General features: G+C 34.9%; 1 protein-coding gene across 1 annotated transcript; it reads left to right on the forward strand.

Annotated features, from left to right (window-relative positions):
- Positions 1-963: 963 nt before the first annotated feature.
- Positions 964-20,133, forward strand: LOC129273210 (peroxiredoxin-1-like). The gene is made up of 7 exons (XM_064107338.1): positions 964-1,141; positions 1,250-1,397; positions 9,228-9,366; positions 10,053-10,188; positions 10,583-10,686; positions 11,778-11,943; positions 18,166-20,133. Exons 1-7 carry the CDS (start codon positions 1,109-1,111, stop codon positions 18,214-18,216), a joined length of 777 nt encoding a protein of 258 aa, XP_063963408.1. The 5' UTR covers positions 964-1,108; the 3' UTR covers positions 18,217-20,133.
- The last annotated feature ends 1,549 nt before the right edge of the window (positions 20,134-21,682 follow it).

Consider the following 21,682-nt stretch of genomic DNA (forward strand, 5'->3'; position numbering starts at 1 on the left):
GTTATGTAGAAATGTCAAAAAATTTTCAGCTCGCGTTTCGCGCTCGCATCAATGTTAAGTTATACATGTATACCTATTCTGTTTAAGTTACAAAAAGTGCTTAGAATTTCCAGTCTTTGGGTAAAAATGTCACAAAAAATCAGCTCGCGCTTCGCGCTCGCATTATTTGATTTTTAAAATCATTAACGTCTTAATCATGGCTAACCGCATGCAGTCTTTAACAGGTACCGTTTACATAAGTTCATTTCTGCTCGCGCTTCGCGTTCGTAGTAATTTTAGTTGCATACACATCTTTTTCAGGATAACAAACATTGCCCATGCAGAATGTTCAAATTTTTTGGAAAAAATACATAAGATTTCAAAAAAATTTAGCTCGCGCTTCGCGTTCGTATTATATAAATAAGGATTATGATGCTATATATTTATGTTGATTAATAAGAATAAAGCTGAAAAGTAACTATTAGGACTACCCCTTCAAAGAATAAACCAAAAATCATCTTCGAGCGGCCGATCTGGGAAAATATGGCTGAAAAAAAAGGCTGGATCCGTCCCTGGAGATCACTACATGTCACTTGCCCAAACATCCTGGGCAAAAATGATGACCCTCACACTCGTTTCTGAATCCAAAGTCACAAAATCTCAAAGACCAATCAGTAATTATCACGGGCATAATCATGACTCAATTCACAACAATTACACCAGTTTGATGTTCAAGAGGTTCTGACAAAAAGTTTGTGTCAAGCAGAGGATAATAAGGCCCCTATGATGATTAGTTGCTCGGACTTGCTCCGCATTTAATACGGTCACAAATGAAAAAAAATCTAATAACGGTTTTATTGATTGATCGATTTTCCTCAAATCTATTTTTGACTATTTCAAGTAAAACCTAATGATGGGGGGGGGGGGGGGGTGAAACGCTCACCCGGCGCTCACGTCACCGCGAGAGATCTCGAGAAGACAATCACAATAGACCTTCCGTCATATCACTGGCGCTGGTCCGGGCGAATTTACGGTACCGGTACCGTATGTAGGATGATAATCACGCATCCCGGTAGCTAGATGAGCTGAGCAGCCGAACTGGAAAACGAAGGAATCGAAACTATTGAAGATGGCACTTTTTCACAAATTTTTTCGATTCGGGGTAAGGCCTATCATTGTCATTAATCAATTATGAAGTTTTATTATAAAAATTATATTATATACGGTGGTCATCATTGATTATGTGTTTGTATTTATCTGAATTTTGTAGGCAGTCGCTGCCAGAGCTACCCCGCGGTCTTTGTCTACGGTATGCTCTCGTGTAACTCTGCCGAAACCTCTGGCGTCGTCACAAGCAGCATCCGTTGGTGAACTCGGGCATTGGGCAAGATCTTGCAAACGAAGACAAATATCCACAAGTGAGTAATTCAAAGTATAGACGAGCGATTTGGAACTAAAATTGGAGAGGGACTAACAGTAACTAAAAAGGGGATGTGGTCAGAAGAGAAATCAAGAAAGAAACCATGATTCAATGAACAAGGGTGAAGGTTATCATTGAATAACCTTGTTGAAGTTGTTCACTCACACGTATTGCGAGGTTAACTTATAACGTTAGTATTATAGTATACCATACTAAAATAATAAACCTTGTTCTCTGTTATATCTCCATGTGTGGCAAAATAAGGGTGGCAATGTTTGGCTTATTTTATCTTTTTCTTTGAGACAAATGCTTGATTTTTTTACACTGACAGTTTCCATTACACCTATTCATCATACAACTTGGCTCTTAAGTAAATTTGATTCTTTAACTTATTTTTTTCTTAATTAAAAATAGAGATCGAAAAATGAAAATTTTCTTGCTATTACTTTCCACCAATAGAGGGTGTACACAAAAATATGCCCAAAATTCAAGTTTTTGAGCGCTCTGGTGAATACAAAAATCATTCCCAAGTTACTAATGAAAAATAAATTGCAACTGTATGGAAATTAGTAATTTTGGTCACAAAAGTGATATTTTAAGGATTTTTTAAAGTGTGTGCTCTGTACAGCATTGGCATACCATAGTCCTACCTGTAGATTCCCCACAGGCAGGATGGTTGCATGCAGTGAGCTAGTGAAAGAAACGGGTTATCGACTATCGTGTGACTTGTCTTAGTCTTAGACCAAAACTAAACTTAAACTTAATTATGCTTCACTTCAGTCTCTGTATTTTGGTTGTTTCGCTGAACTGCATTGGCTCCACTCACCAATACATAGACTGATGTGTTGTTGGCCCGACAGGCCCGTACGTAAAGACAACGTATTGGCAGTAACGTTAGATCTAACATTCAGCGGAAACCTGATTTTCGGATCGTTTTTTGTACATGAAATGTCACATTATAAAAAATAAATTACATCCAACTTGACATGAAAATATATAAAATTCAGAAATATCGTACCTTAGACCGCAGTTACAGCTAATTCTTTTCAAATGATGATCAAAACATAGTCGTCCTCGATCCTTTCGTTGGTCATAGTAAGTTGCCATCTTGGATGACGTCATTATCCTTAGTTATAGACGTATTTACCAGTCGCCATATATCGCGATTCTTGCCGCTGCGTTGCGCTTGTCCATGTGCGTGCGTTCGGAACTTGTCGCTCGCATTGATTGGCCAGGATATCAAAAATTCTAATCGGAAAGCCTTGATAAAAGCCTAACTCAAAGAACGTAGAGGGCAGCAACACACGGCTGCCAGTTTTTCCTCTCCGGCTGAAAAATTCAAGAAATAAGGAATAAATCATCAGTAACGAATATTTTCGAAATTTTATTTGAAAATGTGTTGTATCAAAAGAAAGATAAGAGTCTAACAAAAATAGTGGGGCATCGTTCAAGATAATACAATGTAATTTAGACCTTACAAAAATTAAATCTAGATAAAAACACTATAGGCCCGAATTGGGAGAAATGATTACACATGAGGGCTTGCACTAATTACAGTACTACCGTCGGTGAATGGGGATGATAGTAAAATGTCAGAAATTGTAAAATAAATCCCCAGAAACGATGGTTATTCCTGTCTACGTGTGACTGTGACCTGGGGTCCGTTTCTCAACACCGTCATAAGTCTAACTTCTTGACTAAATCGAAGATAGTGAGCTACTTGTCCGCTAACCGTTTCACGAAGCCCTCTTTGCCAAGATCAGGGACAACAACCTGTCTAAATATAATGTTGTAACCCGCAAGTGAAAACCCAAACCGTACCGTCCCTTATAATCCAATAATTTGCAAGCGGGACCCGCTGACCCGTCGGGTTGTAACTCGCAAGTCAATTTATCTTTGAAAAATTAAAAATATTATTTCTGCAATCCCCACACTATACAGGCTCAAATCAGGAAAATATATGCCAACTACTAACCTAGCCTAGAGTGAATTTACTTACAATTTGCAAATTCGCCTTTTATTCCGGAGAGAAAATGTTTTTTATGGTGACTTTGTACCACGAAATGGGTCCGCTCTGATCTCGAAATTGAAAGCATTACGCAATTAACTCCTCTGATTGGAGCCGCAGCTCAGCGCGCGCTAGCTAGCCCAGGCTGCCCAGCAAAGATCGGCAATGTTGTTTTTCAGTCCAGTTCGGTCGACACGGCGACTCACAACAATCATAATTACAATATTCAATTCTATGGGACCTCGTCTATAAAGTAATCAAAATTGAAATAAATACCAGGATAATGATACAGTCAATTTTTTCTTCTTGTATATCTCCATATTATTTCCTTCTTTTTTTTTGTATTTCTTCCAATTCTTTGTAAACTAATACAAACGTGCACGAGGGCGCCCATGAACTTACGTAAACAGCTCGTGTTACTAGTGCTTAGCTAGCTTAACTTAGCTAGGCTTTTATTTATTTTTTATTTTTCATCTCTCTCGATCGATCGGTCAAGAGAGAGGTATTTGCAAGAAACTTGCAATCCATTGCAATCCAATTTTACATCTTCAGAAATCTTAAAGACTTTCAATCAATTGTACATCGGAAAAATTAAGAGATCTGGGCATTCAGGGTGCGGGGGCTTCAGTTTTCATCAGAAAATGTATGAAATAACGAAAAAGAGGGTTAGTTAGCCACTAGACTAGACCAGCTTAGCATGTCTTAAAAAAAGGGCAGCTAACACTCTGACCTGACGGCACGCTCTATCAGGTCATGACCTAATTTGGTAATCCAATAAGCAAACACCTGTCTCACTGCCGTGCACCACAAATCCCTCGAGCTCAAACAGCTAGCGAACGTTGCCGTGGAAACAGGCTCGACTCGCCCCACTCCAAGTCATAAAGCGTTGTTTCTCTGCCACGTGGCCTATCACTCGCTCCTTGCCAGACATGATTACGCAATGTATTCTGGCTTCTGTTTACATTCTCCGAACACATCCCCTCCCCTCTCTCTCTCTATCTCTCTCTCCCCCTCTCCCAGTCGTAAAACATTCCTTTCTCTGACTGCGCTGCACTGGCGCTCCTTTGAAAGAGCAACTCGATGTATTATGTCGAACTGTCTCAGTCCTGTTCACTGTTCACAAGACAAAAATACGCCGGCATTTTTTTAAAGGAAATATCTACGTCTCTAAAAGAATCCGCCACGTAAAAAGCATATGATCCTAACTCAATTGTAATTGTTAATGTTTTTATTATGCGTCGTTACTTCTCCCTTTTTTTCGTATGACGGTCTGAGAATGAAATCGGCCCGGCCCGCAACCCGCGATCGGGGATATACCGGCAGGTTAACTCGTACCGCAACGGGTGCGGGTTCCAACTTTATCTAAATATTAATGACACCTCCGAACCTGTCTTAACTTCTTTCTTAATGACGTAGTGGCATCACGTGGGTAGACTATGACATGCAAAAAGTGCCTCGAAATTTGAAAATTATAATCTTACGTAATCATTCATAGAAGTTGAAATTACATTGCAAAACAGGTGTGATAGATCATTCAATAATAATTGTAATGCAAAGAAACTATAAAAACTGTTGGTAAAACGCAAGACAACCATTCATTTTGAAATAGTAAAATAATTGAATTGATAAAGATTCTACCACGTCAGGGGCCCGTTGCAGAAAGAGTTGCGTTTAAACGCAAGTCCCAAATGCGCACTGTTGATTGGTTGAAAATCAAGTTGCACATGATTTTTAGAGTTGCGATTGATTGCAACTCTTCCTACAATGGGCCACAGGTCATCTGGCCCAAGGACCCAGAGCTCGGACAAGGTATGGGAACCGAGCATTTAGTGTTGTTGCTCCAAAGCTTTGGAATGACCTTCCCATAGACTTGAGGGATGCCCCGTCATTCGAATCATTCAAAGCTTCTCTCAAAACTTACCTTTACAATTCTTCCTTTAGGTTTTAAGTTAATTTTGTCAATATCAAACGATTATTCCTAATTTATTTCTTGTTTGTTTATGTTTATGTTTGTTTATACTGTTCAATGTTAACGATGTATGCTACTTAATCTTTTTGTAAAGCGCTTAGAAACACCATGTATTAAGCGCTATATAAATACAATGTATTATTATTATTATTATTATCCATAACTGGACTCGTATTCGTTGTTTTCAGACCCTTATCAACATTTTGATAAATTCTATATCTAATTTATGCAAAGAATTTGTCAAATCGTGTGTTTCGGTATGTAAAATTTTTAAAAGTTTATGTTAAACTATATTTTGATGATGTTTGGGACCATAAATAAACGTATATTTACCATTATTTTACAAAGAAAACAATTGTGGTTTACTTTCGTAAACTATCAAAATTTACTATCCCGGGGATACCCATCTCAATGTCCACATGTGATTTTTTAGTCATGAAAATGAATTATTCATAATTTAATTTTCTCAGCAATAGGATGCTCCAGTCTTCATGGTTTAAGTATGCATGGTACATATTTTGCCTCTGCTATCATTTTGATTAGATGTCTTTCCAAATTAATCACAATAATTGCAGTTTTATCATATATTTGCTTTTAAAAAATTATGCTATTTTTTGTCTAAGGCTACGTCTCGTCTGCTCTTTCTACCGATAGTATCGATGTCAAGGGATTCTAGTTAGTAAGCCCTTCATTAAACGGGTTTAGTAAGATTGGAACTTACTCCGTGGTTGGTGGATAAAGATATGACTAACTTGTCCAGGTGTTGAGAAACGGGCCCCAGGGCTCCGTAACGAAACAGACTGTGACCAGGGCTGCTATTTGCGATGAATTGCAAATATGAAAGAACCTCTCTGATTGGTCCCTGGTCAGTATTTTAAACCTAATGTGCATGTAACATTGACATTAATAGGTCAGTTCATTTAGCGATTGTTCGCTAATCTTTGTGTTACGGAGCCCTGGTGATTGTGAAATCAGGCTCACAGTCGCATTCAAACTCACAGTTACATCAAACTCTTTTCTTTAACTTAAATTTCTTGTTTCTGTATGATGCATGTGTAAGTGCAGTCGCTCTGTACAATCGTTGAGAGTGGACAGATGTCACCAGCACTGACAAAATAAATGGTGCCCAGTGAATGGACTGGTGACTTATGTCAAGATACTTGTAATTAGACAATGCCAAAGAAACTGGGGGTACTTAAGATAAATAAGAAATAATTCTTAAATGAAAAAAAACCAACTTTGATTTTGATTGTATTTGTTGTCTAGACTAAGGATTAGAGCCATTTGATTTAGAGGTTACAACAACAACATAATCTTGACTTATGTAGGACTGAAGTGGCGTTGAATGTGTCATCAGAAACAAGCTGATTTCAATTCATTTATTCAAGCATCAAAACAATAAAAACAGTACAAGATTAGATGAAATATTAACAAATTATCAGAAAAATAAAACAAAAGAAGGTTCAGAGACACTGGAGAAGCGATGCTTATTATAAAAAGGGGTCACCACGATACATTAATACATTACAAATAACAAGTGTGAAGAAAAATATAATTCACATTATTTAAAACAATGATAGAAAATGCAATATAATGTGGTTTGAGAAAATGATTACAAAATTAAAAAGAGTGAAAATCTTAGATCAAAATTAAATGAAACGCTCCTGCAGAAAAAAAGAGGGGGGGGGGGGGTGATAGAACGTTGATTATTTCAGTATTAGTCTAAGTGGGATTAAAGAATAATGAAGAAGGTACAGGGTTTGATGAATAGTCAGTAAAATGGGAGACTGGATTAGGAATCTTTTCTTGCATGGTTTTACCAACATTAACAAAATACTTGTTAAAAGCTTCACTGATTGATGTTTTACTAAAAATCTTTTCTTGGTTTAAATACATATGCGGTGGAAGTGAGTCTTTCTTTTTACCTAATATATTGTTTATTTGAGACCAGGTTTTTTTTTCATATTACCTTTTGTTTTACTGAATAGGTTTTCATAAAATCTTTTTTTACACTGACAAATAGTACAAGTGAATATATTTTTGTACTCAATATACTTATTTTCGACTTTGAGAGTCTCTTTTTTTGATATAACAACAGAAACTCTCTGTTTTCTTTTGATATATTTCATGGTACCATGAGTAATCCAAGGCTCATATACTTTTTTATTTTAATTTTGATTAAAGGAAAACATTCAGAGTATACGGAAGTGAGTTTATGAATAAATAGGTCATATGAGACATAAACATCTGAGTTATCTGAGTTACTATAAGGGAGACCAGTTGATTGATAGAAGCTTTCTCTGAAATGCCAAAAAAATTATTCAGTTATAATATGTGATTTACAATGATGCGAACAAATTAGAATAGACTTGGTGTCAGTAATGTGATAAATTGGAAAGTGATCTAAAAGATCAGAATGTATTATACCACACTTATTGTTCACATTAATACAGTTGGTAAAATATTATCTATTAATGTAGCAGTGTGCCTTGTCACACGTATAGGTTTGCTTATAGATGGAAAAAGGCCATATGAAAAAAAGAGTATTTAAGAATTCATTTGTCTTGTTATCAATATTATAATTGATTAAGTTAATATTGAAATCACCTAATAGATCAATGTCCTTTTTTGAGGAGTTAATGTCAGTAAGAATATTTGAAAGTGTTTTGTTAAATAAAGTTATATCAGTATCGGGTACTAAATGCAACCAACTACAAGAGATTTCTTTTTTGGTTGGTTAATTTCTACAAAAACAGGATCACAGTGATCTTTGCTTAATGATATTATATTGCAAAAGTTATAATCAATGCCATCTCTTATATATAATGCTACTCCTCCTCCATTTCTACCAACTCTATCAGTGTGGACAAGGGAATATCCATCAATATTATACATATCAATTGAAATATTATCACGAAACCGTGTTTCAGAAATCCCGACAACGGTAAATTTATAATCTAGTGATTTCAGAAGGAGCTGTAAATCATCAAAATTATGAACAAGACTTCTGGAATTCACATGTATATAGAAAAGTTGTCACAAGTAGAATGATATTTTGGGATAAATTCATCAGAAAATATATATTTACAGGAAATATTGTTTGCATTGTTTAAATTAAATGGAGATAGAAAGCTACCTATATCATTATAGTCATTCTCAGATTCATTCAGAGTAAAAGGATTAATTGCAAAGGCATGATAATTGTCCTCGTCAATAGGCTTTTCTAAATGAAAGAAAGTAAAAATTGACAAAACAAATTCTACATTGCTTACATAATGGTTAAAAGTAGAATACCAGTAATATAGTATTGCAGGAATCACAAAATGCATTTTCATGTTGAGATTGAAGTTTGGAACACTTACTGCAAGTGAATAAATTACTTATCATAAAAAACATTCAGTAACAAGGAATACAAATACAATCAAGTACACGGGAAAGAAATACCCTAGGCTATAGACAGAGAAAAAAAATGAATATTGGGGTGGGTGGGGAGCTAAAGAAAGAAAAAAAAAATTAGAGCGGAATCTGGCCCAATTTGGGTGCAAATGCCAACAAAAGATGATCTGCATCAATTTATGAAAGTACACCAGTGAGATTTGTATTTTTGGGGGGCAAAATTGTTTTGAAGCCAAGAAAAAGGAACATTATGCTGAACGGAGTCTCCAGTAAAAACTCTGGTCTAGATGTTCCTGAGAAATCTTTTGCTTCATCCTCTTTTGTTGTCCTTATTCTTTTAATAATTCATTAGTTAAATCTATTATTTCATCTTCATGTTTTTATCATTATTTCTTAATATTCTATTTATCCTTGTCCCTTAATATTTATTTTTCAATATCAATATTTTATTTCAGGTTGCCATCTGAATGTGGCTATTCAGGAGCCAGCACCTGACTTTGAAGGAACAGCAGTTATTGATGGTCAGTTCAAAGACATCAAACTTTCAGATTACAAGGGCAAATACCTGGTCCTTTTTTTCTACCCTCTAGATTTGTAAGTATAGTTAAATTTAGTATGCAAATAAATCGAATTAGAATATTTGTGTATAGATCTTTTTCCGAGATTAAAGAATATGAATATCTTAAACATAAATATGAAGCATTTTTAATAAATACTGATTTTTATTGTGCATACCCACATAAATTGCATGAATACTTGCTATATTTCATTACATGTATGTGTAAGACTTGACTATTTTAAGAGCCAAATCTAATTTGATTAGAATGAATATTGTGAAAGATATCACCGTTTGCTTAGTTTTACAAAACAATTATTTCCCTCATTGCAATTTGCAATGAGGGAAATTAAAATGCTTCACAAGAAATATGAAAATTATTTTCTTTCTTTCCTTTTTTCCTTTTTTTTGCATTGATGCAAAACGTGGTGAAAATGAGGAATCACTTTTATTGTTTCTTACTATTGTGATCCAATCAGTTGCTTCTTTTTATGATGAAACCTAAAATGAAGATATCATCTGGTGTGTATTATGCTAAGCTGGGAGAAGCATTTGTTATTGTGACACTCATATATTGGGGGTTGATATATATAGTCTTTTGATATTAAAGTTCAAGATAATAGAGGGGAATACCCCAATATGCAATAATCATGCAACCCTAGTTCTTGCCGAGAAATGCATTATCTATGCTAAACCTTTTTTACTCTCTTTCTGAAAATTCCAGTACCTTTGTGTGTCCAACTGAAATAATTGCTTACAGTGACAGAGCAGATGAATTCAGAGCCATTAATACAGAAGTCGTAGCGGCTTCGATTGATTCACATTTTTCACACTTGGCTTGGATCAACACACCTAGAAAGGCAAGGATTAAATCTCACAAAATATTATGAAGTCGTCCTAACAGAATTTCTTTTTGTGCCAAAAAGGCATAACAAGTTGCATAAGCATAAATGTATGCCAAATCTATGTATATTACCTCTGAAAAGCACTTCATGGTTTTCAGTGCAAATTGCACTATGGGATCTTTGTTTGGATAAATGTAGACCTTAGCTATTGACCAACCATGCCCAGTAATGCAGTTTCATTTATTTTTCTAATGTCTTGAATGCAAAATTTTACACTATGGAGGGTTGGAAATTAATTACTTATGGAGTTGTTTTGAAGGCATTGTTCAAATTTTTTAAGAGTTTTTCATATTTTTTGTTGACTTTTTATAATAATATACACATACATTTTTTTATACTAAAAAAATAGCAAGGAGGTCTTGGTCAGATGAAGATCCCTCTACTCTCTGATATGAAGAAACAGATTGCTGAAGACTATGGAGTACTCCTTAAGGATGCTGGTATTGCATTAAGGTAGAGTATGTTTGTCATGGGATGGGGGGATGATTGCATGCTATTGGTATATGATGCAACATACAGAGGTAAATAGCCCATGCTTTACACAATGTCTGATGAAAATTTGTTTTGACTTATGAGCTTCAAGTTATTGCCGAAAAAACTAGCACAAAAAGAATGTAATGTTTACAAATGTACCAAGGTGAATTGCCCTTTCCTCTATGAAATGAAGAAACAGATAGCCAAAGACATTAGGGGTTCTTCTTAAGAGTGAGAGCAGTAACTTCACCAACTGTGTTGCATTCTGATTAGAGGTAGGATTGGGTGATAGGGGGGCACACAATAAAATAAAATGACACTCTGACGTTAGTACAAGAGGACAATTCAGCATGTAGAGTACCCCTCTACTGCAATAAACACTGAACCGTCTGTGTAGAGATTGATGGAAAATTATTCAAAGATTCATTGCTAATAGAGAATGGTTCTTTGATTTTTGCTTGTATTGTAAAAAGGAGTCTCTGCCAAGATATGGGTTTGTGGCATTCATGAAATGTCAACAGTGATCAGATATTATGTAATTTTCAGTAAGGATTTCCAGGAATAATCGTTATGATTTCAAGGGATGACTTGGAAATAAAGATGATATTTTCAGTTAAGACTAGATTTGGTTTTTGTCTCGCATGAATGAAGTTCGGCAGAGACCTAGTGATCACTTATCCTGTTGGTCTGTTTGTCTGTTACAAAAACGTTAAAGATTTTTTTCAACTTGCTCTCATTTCTTTATTTCTGCATCAGTTGTGATGACACTTGGTTCAAATGATCCTTGGGTAGTACCACATGTGTTTTTATTAGAATGATAAGGTCAGAGGTCATCTAGGGGTCAAAAGATCATGTTGCATATTCTATTGATCAAGAATCCAGGTGAGACTAGTGGTTTGTGAAACACCTAGTGTAGTTTTGTTTTTATTAGGTTTGGGTGAATAAGTTTAATATCAAATGGTTGTTAAAGCATTAAAAAGATTATTGTTTAGAGTTTAATTGTAGTAATAATCCATCTCTTAACTGATCACTATCTCTCTCTTTTTCATTTTATGATTATCCAATCACAGAGGATTGTTTCTCATTGACCCAGAGGGTGTGGTTCGTCACATGAGCATCAATGACCTTCCTGTTGGACGATCAGTGGACGAGACTCTGCGATTGGTCAAGGCCTTCCAGTTTGTTGCTGAGCATGGAGAGGTCTGTCCTGCTGGCTGGACACCAGATTCAGAAACTGTAAGTCCCAATTTCTAATGAGTAATATACCAAAGTGCCAATCTGCGTTATATGTCACACATAACTTAATACTCAATTACTTAATTAAGTTCTTTTTATCATTGCATAATCTCTCTCCTCTACAATCTACAGAGAAGATTTGGTGCACTATAAATCTCCTAATCTATTATTATCATTATTAGAAGTGCTGTTGTCAAGAATGAATTGTCTTGAATTCTAGCAGATGATGACATGGTGTCAACAATGCTCTGCCCATGCCATAAAAACTGCTATTGTATGGTGTTGTCAGATATACTTAACAAGTACTTTCGTTGGAACTAGCTTTGTTTCGCTAAACCACAACATAGATGATGTCTTCAACAAGCACACAACAAAATCGATAATTACCTGATTGCCACTTCAGAAAAAAAAATAATGGCTCATGTCTGTATATTGTATTTCATCTTAGTTTCTTTCGTAGAAATGTTATATGGCATATCAGCACAGCAAAGTCTGCAAAGTTTTTTTGGCTTAATAACTGCACTTGTCTGTGCAGTTTACTATGCATACACACCATTATTATCATGAGAACATCACATTTCCCCCAATTTTTTTACCAAATTTTTAAAAATATTTAGCCCTCCATTAATCTTTGAATGAAGAGTGAAACAGTAATAGCATATCAGGATTTTTTTATCTTTTCTATATGTTTTGAAAGAGCAAGGAAATTTCATTTCTATTTATGGTTTTATTTGCATGAGCTCTGTTTTTTTTTCAAGTCAACAATCCAATTTAAGATAATTCTATATTATTATTTTTATTATCATTATTATTATTATTATTATTATTATTAAATTCTTTTCAGCATCATAAGATCTCACTTGGCATGTTGTATACAGCAGGCCATGCTTTCTTTAGAATGAGAATACCTTGAGTAAGATTGTCAACAAAAAAATTTCCTCTCTGATGGTTTTGTACCAAACTGTCTACCTCCCTCTTGTGTTTGGTTTAGAATAACCACATAACTTGATTTTCTGCTGTAAGCTAAGATGTTTAATTACGGCCCTTTGAGAGTGATTTGTTTGTTGGTCACAGAGCAAAGATAAATCAAGTGAAATGCAAATGATCCACAATCACTAAAAGCTGTAAACACGTTTCATACCAGTAGAAATTGAGAACTGAGGAATAAGTATGTGTATATTTAGGTGGATATTTATGGGCACTGGAATTTACATAGGATATAATTGTCAAAATCGTGCATTTGCCCTAAATGCTCCAAAGATGGCCAGAGTCTGTGCAGCGGTTCAGAACTGCCATCAGAACTTTGTTTACTTTCTTTTAAAAGCTTCCTGCATCTCTCACACTGGTGACAATGCTTCCCAACCTCAGCACGAGTTTGGAGATCTTTCGGCACTGGATTTGCTGTTATATTACAGTTGCATCCTTGCTTGATATTTGCGTGCCTGTGACAACAAACGGACATATGGATAATTGAGGCCCAAATGAATTTATTTGATTGATTTAGTCAGAATCAAAATACAGATGCTAGACCATTTTGATGAATTGGCTTTGAGTGACCTACATCTTTGATGACTGTTCTCTGTGTCTACCTCAAGGTTGTTTCTTCCTTTAGGTCCACCTCCCTCCACCTCTTCTGTTTCTTTTGAAATCATCCTCTTACTACTCTTTCTGTGGCTCTGTCTCTGTTCTTGTGATGACATTCACTTTATACTTCAGTCAGACAGACAGACAAAACATCCGTGTTATCATTTTTGGAATAGCTACATATATAGGTTAGTGGGTTTGAATAAAAATTAAACGGCAGTTTTCGACTTGTCGTACAGCTACCGTAGAGCAAATGTGACTGTTTATCTCTCTGTCTATCTTTCTAAATGTCTCTCTTTATCTCTCCCCTCTCTGTGCAATTGTTCTCAGTCTGTCTCTTTCCTCTCTCTTTGTCTCCTTGTCTCAATTGTCTCCTTTTCTCTTACACTGTCTGGCTAGCTGTCTGTATTTCTCTCACTTTCTCTCTGTCACTCATTTCTCCCATGTTCCCTCCCCCCTTTGTCTTTATTTCCTTATGTTTATGTCTGCCAGTCTGACCTCATTTCTCAGTCTCTTTCTTTCTCACTACAACCTTGACCCTGAGCCCAGTGGGAGGGATCAAGTCCATCCAGCCAAATACATCTTGCAATTGGTTGTTTAGCCTCAAAACATTCCAGCTTTGTGAATTACTCGTTGGCTATAAGCCAAGTTTTGAAAATCCCACCTGGGCATGTGGTATTGACATTTCTTGTTTGGCACTGCCCCTCAAATGTACTTGCAGTGAGAAAATGAATTTAACATGGGACCACCTGGGCGATTCCATGTTATTTTTGGCATTGCATTACATATACCAGGTGTGGAGTTATGTCTGTGAATTGTATTCGGAAATGCATGCAGCTGATGCCTAAAGTGTAAGACTATGGGTTATAGGCCTAGATAATGTTTGGGTTTCTATGAACTATTATCAAGGATTTTAATGTGCTGTTGATTATTGACAATATTGTTGTGATTTATTATCCAATAAATACTTCTTTTTTTCCATTATGACTGTCTGTGTGTCTCTATCTTTGTCTCTCTCTTATTTCTTGATCCCAAACCTGTAGGCAGCTATTAGGCCTTTAACCAATCATATTAAAAAAAAAAATTAGAACATAAATGTTAGAATGTATGCTATTTATTGATTTTGTACTTCATTTTCATTTCAGAACAACTTTCCATTATGTTCCTTCAAGAGGAAAATAAATTTTTTGATTATTGAAGGACCGAGGAAATGACAGAGAACTCTAGGAGAATATTTTGTACATTGCAGAATTTCCAATTTGCGTAAAATCCAATCTTTCATCCAATTGTGCCAAATTGCTCACTTTCCAAGACCTTGTAAGAATAGAAATAATAAACAGTTCTTGTATAGTGCATAATGTCTCTATGTGCTTCCAAAGGACTTGGATATGATTACCGTGACTTTCGCTTGACAGCATTTAGCAGCGCACAAGCTTGTAGTGTAAAGAATTGCAATCATTAATAAAATGACAACAGCCAATCAAAATCATCATTGCATGAGTATGCCATTGGACATAAAGAGTTCTATAAACCAAATAACCAATCAGAATCTTTGATTAAAAATCAATCACAAATATGCAATTTTTTTAAGTGATTCTGATTGGTTCCAGTGAAACAAAGAGTTTAGTCTTTGCCGTTTGCCAATTTATTTCCATACTTTTTTTTTCTTCGCTTGTCACTATCTGTGGCCATTATGTTCTATACATACTAATTTTTTTTCCTGGCTGAATCTTTTCTTTAATATTTTGTTGAAAGTCATGTAGCTTTATACATACACAAACACAGTGCTTATTTCCTGTTAAAGGAAACAATGATCCAGAGTACATAGAGCCAGTTGTTTTGACTCAATACAGTATGTGTACTATGACTACTATCTCGTCATGTTTCTGTTGTGGAAAAGGAAGGAATATTCATGCTCTATTTAAGATGAATTTTATTAGTGGTCGCATGACATGTTAACATGGTCTTTTAGGAGGTAATGTTTGACAAATTGGCAATGATAGTAAAAAAAAAGAAATTGAATTATTATCATAAATATGTTCTGTTTTTATATATATTTGGAATGATTAAATGACAATGGGTGCGCTCCCAGAAATTAGGACTTGAGTAATCTTTAATAATGATATTTTGCTTTTTACATACATGTGCTTATTACAGGTACAATGAAACAATGTCTCCTAGCACTTTGGAGTTGTAATGCTACGGTCACTTTTAAACAAAAATAAGTCATTTCATGAGAATTTTTCTTTTATATATGATTTTAAATAGTTTCATGCCTTGGTTTAGTGGAAAAAGCCTATTCATCATTTTCAGAATTAGGTCATAACTCATTAAGAGGTACATTCCTCCGGAGGTGACACCCATAAACATATCACACAGTTGTTTCTATAGCCATTAGTACTTCCTTAATTATACTTGTAATGTTGTTATGTTAATTCACCAAAGGGTTGAAAGAGTTCAACTAGGAATAATATTTTCTGGCGATAGCCTGAATTAGATGCTTGATAAAGTAATCTAGATTTTAGATTTTTTCGGGGGGGGGGGGTCAATTTCATGCAAAAACCATCAAAGGAATTGAGTAAATTATCAACAGATATTCCTAAAACATTTAATAACTTTTTTCTTGTTTAAACAAGATACATTTTAATTTTCAAATGTGTGGGGTTTTTAAAGATTCCATCACACTTTGTTTACATCAATGACGCCAATGAAAAATCTTAAGCTGATGCCAAATATTAACCATCTCCATATTTTACCAAGCCTCTTTTTCATTTTGATAGCAATATATCCGAGTTAACATCAGATAAACTATGGAATTTCCTTTTTACTAGTATATAGAAATCAAATCATGTTTACTGTGTTAGAACAGGAGCAAACGTCACCAGAACAAAACATTGTTACCCAATAGAGATGAGTGTCTACCAATACAAACATCCCATAAATTTATGACATATTTTATATGATTTTAGCAGCCTTATCTTGACATATTTCTTCTCATTTTATATCTATGACATGATATTCAAACATATGCAGATTACGCGCAGCATAAAAATGAATTGAGAGATAATTGTGAATCATAGACCTATTCATTTCATACTCTAATGCAAGGGCCCTTTATATGACGGTAAACTAGAATGATAAATTGCAAAATTTATCCAACTACAGTGGAAATGCCATAAAACAACAACAAATCTTGTGATGTATTCTATGATCAATCTGGTAAACAATATACAGAAGCTTTTTATTTTCAAATTCAGATTATGATTAATAGATAGACTTAAAACTGTATGCTATTGGATTTTTGGAAAGGTAAATGATAATTTGGTTTTGATACAACTAACCAACTGACTTTAGTAAAAATTTGTATTTCTGTGTAAATGAGTGATGATCTTTTTTTCCTCATTAACATCAGTTGATAACATGATAACCTAGTTTCTCTATAAAGTGTATGAACTTTAATGTTGAACTCAAGAAATACTGTTTGAACTTCATTCCCAGCAAGCATGCCTCCCCACAATCCCACTATCACAAAGTTGCAGTCTTATTTACAGCTGTTGCCAGACAACCCAATATGCACTCAAGAGATTTGTCGAAACAATTCTTTGCCTTGTGCCTTCCTTGAAAACGGAAATGACTTTATTGGAAGAAACTCGCATGAGAGACTTGGATCTTGTAGTGATGTTTGTTTTTATGTGATTGTTGCTAGGTGGAAACAACTCCTTATCAAAGTGTACTATACAAACCTACTTGCTTGCTGCAGGAAGTAAGGTGTATTACTTAAGAATAGTATTCCTGGATGCAGGCCAGAGGTATGCACTTTCAAGTAGTGCATCGCACCTGTGGAAGATAAGTTTTATATCTGAACTTCATACTAGTTACTACACAATCAGACACTGACTAAATTTCAGGGCTTCAAACATTTTGATAAAAAGTTTAAGTTATCGCAAATCCCAGAATTTCCTGACAAAATTCCCACTCTGCCAATCAGATGACAGAAATTGGGTTATAAGTTACCATTATGGAAGGGTTTAGACTGGAATACATACTCCACAGTCAGAATCCAACTGGATTTCAGGGCTTTGAAACCATCCCATAAGTTTTGTATTGATTACAAATCCTAGAATTCCCTGACAAATTTGCCAGTTCGCCATTGTGTCAGTAATAAACTTCCATTCTCATATTTGGAAACTATTATCAATCATACACAATTCGTCTAATATTCTAACTTATTAAACTTCTTATTAAATACAAAACTTTAAATTCCCTGATAAATTGGTTTATTTCCAATTGGTCTAATGCCAATTCGTCTAATTACCAATTTGTATTCTAGATTGGTCTATCATCAATTTGTCCACTATCTACATGGTCTAATTGCCATTTCGTCTAATAACCAGTCGGTCCAATAGCCATTTAGTCCATAAACCAGTTTGTCTAATTGAATATAGTGTTAATGGGGCGAAATGAATGAAAAGAAAATGGGTATTAGACCGACTGGTTATTAGACGAAATGGTCAAAGATCAACTGGTGATTGGACCAAATGGTTGTCAGACAAAATGTTGATGGACGGAATGACATTAGACTATGAATTTTATTATATTTGCTTTTCCTTTTTTCCTTTTTATTCTTTTGTAAATCAGATCAAGCCTGATCCAGAGGGTTCCAAGTCATACTTTGAGAAAGTAAACTAATTCTGTCATCCATTGCCATGTCCTTACATCACCGTGACCAGCTCCGCCCATCTTCCAATTGCACTCCTCACTCATCCAGCCCAAGGAAAATTCTCAGATGACAGTGACTCATCAGAGGATAGTGTAATGTATGCTTTATATTTTATTATAATTTGAAATAAGTAAAAGTAGTTCTGAATACCAGAGGAAAAAATTACTTTTTTTTTCTTAACTGAGGCTATTTTCTTTTTCTTACTTGTATTCATGCCAAATTACACTTTAAAGTGAACACATTAGTGCACTTTTGAATTTTACAAGGGATATTATGACATTTTGGAGATGAATTGCCCTTTACCCCTGTAATTTTCTCTTGTCCGCAGTGTCTGCCATACTGATACTACTGTTGTTATATTCAATTATCATTCAAAATATATATGCAAGTTGTTATCATGTATTAAGAAACTCACCCATCATGTTTTCTGCAATATGATTTACATGTGTGCATTATTGATTTTTTTTATGTGTTAATCCGTGATTTCCTTGTGAATTCATTGTGTGTATGATACAAAATAAAAACAAACTTTAGAATAAATAAGGAAATTCCTCATTGTTAAAAAAACACTGATCCCATCTAGTTATTATCAATTAGACAAATATTTTTTTATTCCATATGAGGATGGATTTATGTAAGAAATAGTATTCAAGAAAGTTATATTCTGTCATTTCTGTTTTCATTTACCTCTGTTGTCTTTTGTGTGTGATTAAATCAACTTGATAAAGTGCTTAAATTATTGAGGGCTATACATGTATTTAATTATCAGTTGTTGAAATGGCAGTCAGTATTAAAATCAAAGAATATACACTCTTGCCTATGCTTGAATTTTCCCATATATCTTGCAATTATGTGCCCTTTTACCTTAAAATTGTGCGGTACTTGAGGCCCCAGCTTGCAAAATCTGATACAACCCACAACTAGCTTGTAACTTTATAATTAGCAGTTATGTGTAGAAAGGTTTATAGGATGGTTGCCAATGCCACCTAGACTTCTCATATATTTGTGTTGCCAGGTTTTCTTTCTGTTTCTTTTGAAGTAACTCTCAAAGGAACCAGAAACGCCAGTATTGAAGTTAATTAGTCAGTGGCTGACCTTATAGGTGACAAAAATTACTCTCTGGCCTTTTGGTTAAAGTGTTTTAATGGATGATTGGGATTTGAACTCGCAACTTCATGATCCCGAGTCCAACTCTCTAACCACTAAACCAAATGCCCCATGATTCATAGACAAACTGGAGACTGTTTCATGAAGTTAATCATAAAGTTACCAACGATATAAAGAACAAGTAGAATATGGGAAGCCGTGATTACATCAATTGATTGATTAGATCAATCATATTTGTTTGTAAGACAGCCTAGCAGTTTTTTATGGTGATTCAAAATACCACCCCCAAAAATAAAAAGAAAAGAAATGAAATTCTATATCATGAATTCACAGGCAATATATTTATGTGAATGTACGTACTGTACATTTTTATTATTGTGATGTATGAAATGAGCGTTTTTGTGGTAATAAAGTAAGTTACCAAGTAACAAAAGGGATTAATTGTGTGCGATCTTGAAACGTTTAGATATATATATATGTAATGCGGAAGCACGAAAATTTCACTATTTTCATACAAAGAATCAATATTATTGATTCAAGGTGTTCTTGCATATTATTCTTCAGAGTGAAATGATTATCAACTGATGCATTGGCATTTGTTTGGTATAATACCCTGAGTATTATTCATTACATTGGACATAAATTGTATGTGAAATATGAACTAAAGTTCATTTTTCTCATCTACACCTTTCCCCCTTGTGATTGTACAAATTAAGTTTATAGTAAGAATGAAAATTCTACAAATGGAGTTCCTAATAAAATTGGAATGCTGAATGGAATACACATGGTGTAATATGTTTTTGTTTTTATCCTAGAATTGAACATTAACCTGTCAAGGATCGTATTTATTTTTAACCATTTATGAGTCTTTTTTTCAGATAGATCGATCTATCTAAAGTGAATGGAAAAGTGACAAAGTCATAAGTGGTTAATTTTCTTCAAACTCAAGACAGTTGCAGAGGTTTGTTAAGTGAATTAGAGTAATAAGAATCACTGACGTAAATTCAAGTGGTGAACGTATTACTCAGGGGGGATGATCTACTTGAATAGTAAGATGGATTCACGTCAATGATAAGAATGGTAGAGTGGAGGAGAAACGTAAAGCATGAAAACATGGAGAAATATAATGAAAAGTGAGAAGAGAAAGAGTGAAAATAAGGAATGGGAGAATGTACCTTAGAAGGGTAAATTTTCTGATTAGTCTACACCTGTTTCATCTACGTCCTGTTTCATCTCCTTCCTACATGGTGTAATCCTAGTTAGTCCATAGCCGTGTGCTGAAATTTTTCACTTGGGAGGCAGCATGGTGAACTTTTTTGAAAAATAATTGAAAGCGAGGGAACGAACCGACCGAACTTGTCATCAGGGCGTTTTTGCATTTTGATAAGTGAACTTGAAGGATTTCACGCATACTTATGGTGAATTTTGTGAAATTTTTCAGTTAAAAAATGTGAATTTTCAAATTTCTAGGGGGCAACTGCCCCCCCCCCCCGCTGCGTAAGGCCACGAGATAGTCTCCGACAAGTTCATCTACTTACCAAGTGGTCCGATTGCTATTTATCCCATTTACTATTTTGTCTAATTTCCAGTTAGACTATATCTTTGGACTAAATCCATTTTGTCTCATATTCAATTTGGTATTATAACAACACTGCTTTGTCAAAGTATAAAATGATAAGATGATTCATGAAAAGGAGAGTATATAAAATATCAGTGTAAATGAGTATTATACTAAGTGGGTATTAGAGCAAGTGTGCTGTAGACTAAACAACTATTACACCGATTTGATAGTAGACCAAATGGGTTTAGCCCATGTGATATAACTCTAAAATTACCCAACTTCAGAATTCAGCAGCTCGCATTATTTCTCTGTCAAATAAACACGATCACATCACTCCTAATCTTAAAGACCTCCATTGGTTGCCCATAAAGGATCACATAGTTTTCAAAATTCTACTTTTGGTTTTTTATATTGGATCCGCACCAGATTACAAGTCTCTTATACACCACTATCAACCTGTATGCACACTGCGATCATCCCAATTTGGTCTCTTAAATATTCCACTATCTAAAAAATCCTGGGGCAATTGAGCCTTTGCTCATGCCGGACCAGCCCTGTAGAATTCACTACCACAGGAGCTGAAGAACTCAAACTCTGCAACATCCTTTAAGGGCAACCTAAAATTGCATTTGTTCATTAGCAGGTACTAGGTTTGAAGACAGACCTCTTTCCTCATTTGTAATTCACCCTTTTTTGTACTTCTCTTTACTTTCATGTTTTGCTCTCTTCGAAACGCCATGAGCATTTAATCAAAATGGAAAAGACGC

The sequence above is a fragment of the Lytechinus pictus genome, chromosome 12 (genome assembly GCF_037042905.1).
Source record: "Lytechinus pictus isolate F3 Inbred chromosome 12, Lp3.0, whole genome shotgun sequence".
Lineage (NCBI taxonomy): Eukaryota > Metazoa > Echinodermata > Echinoidea > Temnopleuroida > Toxopneustidae > Lytechinus > Lytechinus pictus.

Coding starts and splice junctions, on each gene's coding strand:
- LOC129273210 (XM_064107338.1), top strand. CDS start 1,109: ATGGCACTTTTTCACAAATTTTTTCGATTCGGG. Junction 1,398..9,227: donor ACGAAGACAAATATCCACAA/GTGAGTAATTCA, acceptor ATTTTATTTCAG/GTTGCCATCTGAATGTGGCT. Junction 9,367..10,052: donor TTTTTCTACCCTCTAGATTT/GTAAGTATAGTT, acceptor TGAAAATTCCAG/TACCTTTGTGTGTCCAACTG.